Source organism: Dermacentor variabilis, chromosome 2, assembly GCF_050947875.1.
Source record: "Dermacentor variabilis isolate Ectoservices chromosome 2, ASM5094787v1, whole genome shotgun sequence".
Lineage (NCBI taxonomy): Eukaryota > Metazoa > Arthropoda > Arachnida > Ixodida > Ixodidae > Dermacentor > Dermacentor variabilis.
In genome coordinates this window covers 85,946,882-85,954,657 of record NC_134569.1, presented here as the reverse complement: position 1 = coordinate 85,954,657, position 7,776 = coordinate 85,946,882, and the positions used below count along the sequence as shown (strand labels likewise).

The 7,776-nt window shown below is 48.6% G+C and overlaps 1 protein-coding gene across 1 annotated transcript; it reads right to left on the bottom strand.

The window, feature by feature from the left end:
* Nucleotides 1–1,565: 1,565 nt before the first annotated feature.
* LOC142570363 (serpin B3-like) lies at nucleotides 1,566–2,828 on the bottom strand. Its single transcript, XM_075678751.1, has one exon. It carries the CDS (start codon nucleotides 2,826–2,828, stop codon nucleotides 1,566–1,568), a length of 1,263 nt encoding a protein of 420 aa, XP_075534866.1.
* Nucleotides 2,829–7,776: the final 4,948 nt, after the last annotated feature.

The window sequence follows — 7,776 nt, the reverse complement described above, 5'->3', positions numbered from 1 at the left end:
TGTGTGCTTGTGACGTCAGCGACTACACTACCATTTCGCCCAGAAAAGACGAAGCTGGCTCCTATTTCTACGACTAAACGGCCGACAAACAGACGTGATAACAGACGCGATAACCGGTGCTTCTCTGCCGCAGCCCAATGCTGCTGTGCACTTCAGCTTCATCGCGCGGCGGCAATTTGTCAAAAGCAAACGGCAATCCTTCAGGGCTCATGTCGTCGCTAAAATCGCCGCCCTGTAATATGAAATGGCTGGAAGAACCCCCCGTGTCGTCAGAAGACATCGACAGCTTCGCCTTTTTGGCGTTAGCGCCACGTGTACTGCGTGTTCAGCACGTGTTCTGCGTGTTTACATTAAGGTAGTGTAGCATCTGACATCATCGATTCATAGTGACGTCACACGAAGCAGCTTCCCGTTCCGGTTTCGGTACCTCGTTTATTGGTTATTACAGCGAATCTGCACACAGCTAGGACATTTCAGACGTCCGCGAAGAACCCGCGAACTAGCTCGCTCGCGCCCCTCGGCGCCGCCGCGCGAACCCTCTCGTGCCACTGCTTACGCGTTCGTCGTCTCCTTCCAAAGCTGACTCTGTTGCCACTCATTGCTTAAGGGGGTATGCGCCACTCATTGGCAAGAGGAAACTAACGTCATCATCGTCAATAACAACTATTACCATCAGCAATGGCTTGAACATCGTCGTCTTCTTCCACAGCTGGTTGCGTTGCCACACATCATTCCATCGTACAATTTCATTTCTATTCTGTCGTCGCAATGAAAAAGCAGCGTTAATTTTTTGTATTTCAAGTGATACGAACCATTGCTTGAGCGAGTACGAGCCATTCATGGTCTCACGTGATGGACGGATTTATTAACAGAGGCGATACGAGAATGTGTGTACATGCCTATAGTGACGATGACCACCGATTCTGTCACCTCTGTGTCGTGTACTAAACCGCTTCGCTGGTCATCCACTTTCACAGAGTGGAATGGCTCATGAAATTATTGACGATTTTCTAAACAAATTTAACCACCCTAACAGCAACCGGACTATTAATGTCATTGAAAAGGACAATATCTCAACATGCTTAAAAATACGCCGGAGCTGTCCTTTAAGGCCAAATCAAAACAAACCAAGCGTCTCAACGCGCTCGCTTCCCCGCGGGTAGTTCATAACTCAAAGTACCGCTCAGTAGCGTTCACTCGAGCGTTAATGCTTTCGCATTCACAACTCATTAGAAGTGCTTAGTTGTGCACGAATTTTTTTGTTCAACTAACTTGGGTAATCTTAGGCAATGTAAAGGATTTCGACAACCATCATATCAGCACAGGTTCTAAGCGCATAACAGTGTAATTTATTACGCAAGTGTCTTACAATATTTGCTGTTATAGCTAAGTAAGGAGAGTGCAAGCCTTCTTCCTCTGTAAAAATGATCTTTATGCACATTGCGCGATATCTACGTAATACTACAAACAGATTAAAATAACGCGACAAGTACCGACAAAATAGTTTCCCGACACTTCAGCAGCCCTCTACAGCACCCGTCTCCTGCTGTCCTGGCATGTGTGTTCTACCAAATCAACTCGACGACCCTGCCGACAAACATGGTCGTGTTGCTGACCGGTTCGTAGAGCACGAACACGAACGGGTGATTGACGTGGAATTCGACTGGCGAGACGGGGTACTCGCCGCTCTCGTTGATCACCGTGACGCCGTGGTGTTCTCCTTCGTGGCCCACCTTATTCACCCTCAGCTTGACCTTGTGCACAAACTCGGTGAGAGGCTCGCCAGACTCCTTGAGGAGGCCGCTGAGGTCGGCCTTCTCCGGGTCGAAGAGAGCAGCCAGGCCGGCCCGCCTGAGCACTTGCCGCAGCGACACGGAACTCTCCAGCTCGATGTTGGGCATGCTCAGTTCGACGAGCGTCTCGGCGCAGCTCTTCAGCGCCTGCTGCAGCGCCTCGGCGTCCAGCCGGTACTCGACGGCGTGCACCCCGCGGCGGTCGGTGGGCAACAGGAGCAGCATGTGCCACTTGCTGCCCACGCTGGGCACGACCAGGCAGCGGGCCGAGAGCGCCTTGGACGCGCAGTAGCGGTAGTACGAGACGGTTCGCACCATGCGCGCCTTGCATGGTTCGGTGCCGTTGTTGTAGAAGTTGGCCAGGACCGTCTTGTGGTGGTCGAACCGAGATCCCCATGCGTGCTCGGCGTACGCCGCGCTCGCGATCACGTGGCACGCCGACGAAGACCCGTCCCTGCCGGTGGTCGGCAGGTTCTCGCTGATGACGCTGGGCACGTGTCCGCGGGACATCGTCTCGAACCAGAGGTTGATCTCGTTCCTCGTTCGTTCGGGCCTGGCGTCGGCCAGCAGTGCGCGAATGGACACGTAGAAGTTCTCGCGCAGCGCCTTGCTCGAGGCGTCCTGGAGCCGGTCGACGGAGGTCACGTACAGGGCGCTGATGAACTGCACGCGCTGCTGTTTTCCGCGGGCCCTCAGCGTGCGTATTAGGTTCTTGAAGAAGCCCTGGACTCGGTCACCGGGTACGGGTAGCTCTGCGCAGCGCAGCACGCCTTCCAGCTGTTCCCTAGTGGTGCCCTTGCTGCCGAACCACACGCTGACCAGCAGCCAGTAGAGGTGACTGGGCGAGAAGGAAAGGTTCTGCTGGCGCGGGAGATAGCGCAGCAGCCGATGGGCGAAGCTGTTGATGGCAAAGACTACGTGCTCCAGCGCTTGCGGTTCGAGCAGCGGACCGGTCGCGCCCAGATCCAGCTCCTGGCTGCCGATGGACGATGACCGGCGTTCGTCCTCGTCACCTTCCTCGAGAGAACCGGACATGCTGGCTGCTGATGTACGTTCCGGGGGGTAAATCTCGTGGGTCCCGTCAGTCGCCGGAGTTTGAGCCATCTTCGCCAAGGGGCTAAGCCGGAAAGAGCGAGGACAGAAGACCACACCCAGAAGTTGGAACGCTTCTTCGCGGCTTCTTCTTCTTCTGCTCGCGCCATCGCACGGGCCGTGTGACGACCCCATGCACCGACTTCGTTTTTCTTTTAACCGAAAACAGAAGCGTAGCGGAAGGGTGGCAATGACAACATATATATATATATATATATATATATATATATATATATATATATATATATATATATATATATATATATATATATATATATATAAAATACATTTGGGCTCGCAAGATGTCAGTTCAGTTCTCCCTAGCCATCCTTATTTGCAAGTGGTTGTGACCGTTAAGAGCTTATAATTGCATCGACAACGTACGCATATCCTTGGCTGTTTTCCAGTAAATTAGACCTATTCGCACGCTGTCGTTGTCGATATTCTTCTCTGATAATAGCAAGTACAGTGACACAACTTTGATCATATGGTGAAAGCAACGAATCATGCTGTAACGGGCCAGTGGAACAAAACTACAGAATTTTTCTCGTGCTTTTCGTAAAAAAAGCGATGGAAGCAGCCTTTGGTTCGGAGCTCACTTATTCAAGCAAGTTCTCACGCTCCAAAGCACACAGTGTGTTGACATGCAGCGTCTCTCTACGCACTGATTTGTTACATTTGTATCACTATGTAGGCCGACTTCTTTGTTGTCCTTTGGAAAGGCGCAATAAGTTTGCGTTTCGGCTACTTGAGGATACACTCACTTTGCGGTTCAGAAGCGCTATAAGGGCTAAAGTTAAAGCTAGTTGGATGTACGTGTTGAAGCGACATGCTCTAATGAGTCACAAGAAAGCAACGACGGAAAAGATACACACGACACCAGAACAACACCGAGTGTCTTGCCTGTTCTGTGCGTTATTGGTTTTGGTGGTTAAACAGCTCATTTCACTGCAATGAGAGTTTTTGCTTAGTGCACCAACTTGTTGTTATAGTTGCTTTCTTCTGCATCATATTTAATGTCATTCACGATCTTCCCTCGGCGCAGGGCATCAAGCCGACATTTGCACGGGCTAACGTTGTTGTTCATCCATCAGTTTCCTTCCTCTTTTCCTTCCTCTTTCTGGTACACCCTCCTACACGCTACGCCCTATGCCTTCCCCACCGCCTACGCTTGAGAAAACATATAGCCACTTCGCTTCTGCACAGAATTCTTTCTCTTTTTTTTTGCATTCGGTCGGAGTCCTTTGTTATCAAAGGTCACTGGTTCGGACTTCTTTGGCACTACACAGCTGCATCCTACAGACGCTCCCAATCAGACATTATTTTTCCGCCCGCACGGCGGAACTTTCAGGCTGTATCTCCAAATACATGCGGTTTCTTTTCCTTTTCACTTCTGGTCATATATCAAAACGTCCCCTTGGGCCGAGCTCCGAATGGAACTGGGCAAATAAAGGAAGAAGTCCACTCGGAAGCGTGTGGGGGCCGATCCTCAATGCTGTACACCTACGCTAACCGAACCTAACCAAACGTATAACACTTTTCTAATGGACATTTTACACACGCCCAACCGTCTGTCGCCCATAAAAATGCATGCCCGGTTTGGTAACACACGATAAACGAACAAAGGCAACACAACATACTGGCATTCAGCTGCACAACTGTGATTTTATGAAAACAAGCTTCGAACAAGTTTAACTCAATGAAACAATATTTCAAAAGAACACATTAAATATTGTACGCATTCGGGAACAAAATATATTCTATATATGGTAACTTAATGAAGAAAGACTGAGGGGAGAGGCAGGAAAGCGGACACCAGTGAAATGCTTTGTACGATCGCGCAATTAACATAAGTACAGGCGACATCCGGTCAGTTAGGTGTTCTCACCCAAAACACGAGGTAAAATCACAACTCTCGTCATATTTAACCCTCAAAGTCTGGTTATTTGAGCGTCTAGTTGTCGAAATGCTACGGGGATAAAAGTGTGCATCGTATCTCACTAATTGCTTGTGGTTTGAAAGCACACAGAAATAGGGCTAGAAAACGTGGAGGTCTATTATTCTTATCCATAGGCGCGCGGGTTGCTCGAAGTGCGAAACATCAGAGCGAAAGGCGGCTATTATCGGTGCACCCGAGAAAGGATTTCAATAACAGATTTTATTTATGGGCAGACGTGATAAAAACGAGAAGGAAGTCGCTATTGCCTTTACCCACACTGAGGACAACATTATCCATAAGAGAAAGAAGCGGAGAGAGAGAGGCGGACGTGGCCACCAAAGTAAGGCAAATTCTAATGATCCGTCTAGTATATGCGGTCCACTGCTTGTCCCCACCAATAGGAGTGTTTCCGACAGCACTGCCGAACTACGAAAAACTCTTATGCCACTTTTATATAACGAGCGTCGCATTTCCAGAGGTGAATCAAGCAAGATCAACTTCAACCTAAGTCATTGTTCTTGTATTTTGGTTTTTTGAAGCTATGCGAGAGAAAGTATTTAAGGTGGTTCACGCGATTGGATGCAGCTGTCAGACAGGCTGTGATAACAGCTTTTTTCTTTCCGCCCTTGAGTAAATCGACAGAGTTGTTCAATTTCCAACTCCCTATCAAGTCAGAGAACAACGATTCCAAATAAACATAACTTATTTATTTCCTACCTTTCATTAGACGACACTCCAGGATTTTATTTAGAGCGAGTGCAGAAGCGGGCTACTGTTGTTAAAGATTATGAAGCAGTGCGTTCTAGCAGTAGCCGCCAATGGCTGCCGTGATAAAAAACACAGAGGCATCCAACTACCTTTCGCCCGCGTACAGGCTTGTAATGAGGACACCAAAAACAAGGCGAATACTTCGGTAATGGGCAATGCGCTTAAGCCTACGTGAAATCACCACGTCTCGAAACGCTAATCCTACGACAATCTCTCTTTCTCCCCCCCCCCCCATTTTCATTTTTTTTCTTTAAACTACGAAGTGCTCTACGAGTATACAACGGCGAAATCAAGCTCGTTTTGCATCTTGCTTGTGGAAATCCTGACAACGTATAGCTTTTTGTACCCGAGTTTGTAGGTTTAAATTAGTCTTCTTTTTCCTTTTCTCATGACAACAGTACGAAGTTCGACTAGTTTCTGTGGAAACACGATAGCAAAACAGAACCACTCTTCCTTTCTCTTAGTTCGCTTAAGTCCCACAGTTTATGCAGTTTATGAGCCTGTTTTCTCTACCTTCTTTCAACAGTCCTCTGGTAAACAACGTGTACATTTGGATAAATAAGTCGCATAAAAGGATGAGAAAAGCAAGCATGGGCTAACGCAGTAGAAAATTAGAGTCTAAGTCATAGCGCTGGCGTCGCCAGCCGTGAATAACCCGTGCTGGCCACTCAATTTGAGTGAAGGTAACGGTTTTTCAAACGCTCATTTAAAATCATCACTGCTGCCTGGCTATTCGGCTAGGCAGAAAAGCTGCAAGAAGAGGTCAAAAGCCACGAGGGCCAAAGGCTGCAGGGAAAAAAAGCCGGATAGAAGCCCTCCATTTCCTCTGACAGCAACGCGGGCACTGCCATCAGAAGCACTGCCGTCGGTGGCACGAAACGGGCCGGCCAGCTAGTAGCTTCTTAAATACGCGTTCTCTGCTCAAATATTTACCACTTCGCTTCTTCGGAGTGGGGCTTCTTTTCCTCCGTATCCATATAATTCGATTTGTTCCGAGGGGAGGCTGAATTTACTAATTAAGCAGATTTCCAGCGCACGCGCATCTCTCCATCTCCGATGCCTCGTGCTTTTCTTTTAAACGTTCCCGATAAAATTTATTTTTTCCTTCTTATTCATATTCTTCTTCAACTCTTTCCACTTTGTTCTTTCGTACCCTGCCGTCTTCCGATCGTTCTCCGGTCCTTACGCGCATCTTTCTTCTTGGCCGGCTAGCTGTGCTTACAGTTGCTGCCGCCCTAGCGTACCCCACCTCGGAACGTTGTTCGCCGATGCTGCGTGGATCTCCATTCGTGTCTCATTGAACAGTGCGGAGTGCGGGCCCCTTGTTTTTCCACGTTTGTGCATAATAACGCGATGTCCGATGGTGCACCTTCTTCATCCCACCTCGAGCACCCTTCCTTTTGTCCGTAGAGGGTGCTTGGCGCCTTCTTTTCGTGCCACCGAACCTGTTTTCGAGAACACGGTTTGTTACTGAACGCGGGTAACGAGAACGTGGCTGAATGATGGTGCGCCGTTTCAGCTTGAGAAAACAAACGAGAGCGAACGGGCACGTGGTAGCGACCCGGTGCGAAGTGCTAATTTTATGGGATTGAAGCGTTGGTTCGGGATAGTTGGAAGTCGGACACCACTATCGTGTGACAAAGCATACGTATAGGGCAGACGGAACGATGCCTGAACGAGCGGTTAAGGGGGCACGACAGGAGCGTGAAAAGGGGAGGACAGGGACATCTGGCGTTACACTGCCGAGACTGTAAGTGCAAGCCACATCTTGACAACACTGCGGTGTCGTTTAGAAACAAAGACTGGTGCACGCGCGAGACCGTGGAAGCTGTAATAATGAGTAGTGACGATTATGACTGCGTCAGCTCGCCGTCTCTTTCGTTATCTGCCAAAGAAATATGTCTTCTTGAGGGCAGTTGGTGACAATCGTTTAGTAACGTACAAATGTTAGGCGATACGATCAAACGATTAGTTATGTTCATTCCTGTACCCTCTTTCTTCTTGTCTGTTTTTCTGTATATATTTACGACATCTTGCATTAAATGTTAGTTGGAAGTTAGCGCCTGTCCCGTTCGTGGCCCTTTGAGGTTGTTGTAAATTCTTCGCTTAAACAGTACGTACTATTTTATGGGTTGCGAAGAAGTGCTGCGCAATAATTCATACCTGCGCATGGTATGAGTGGGC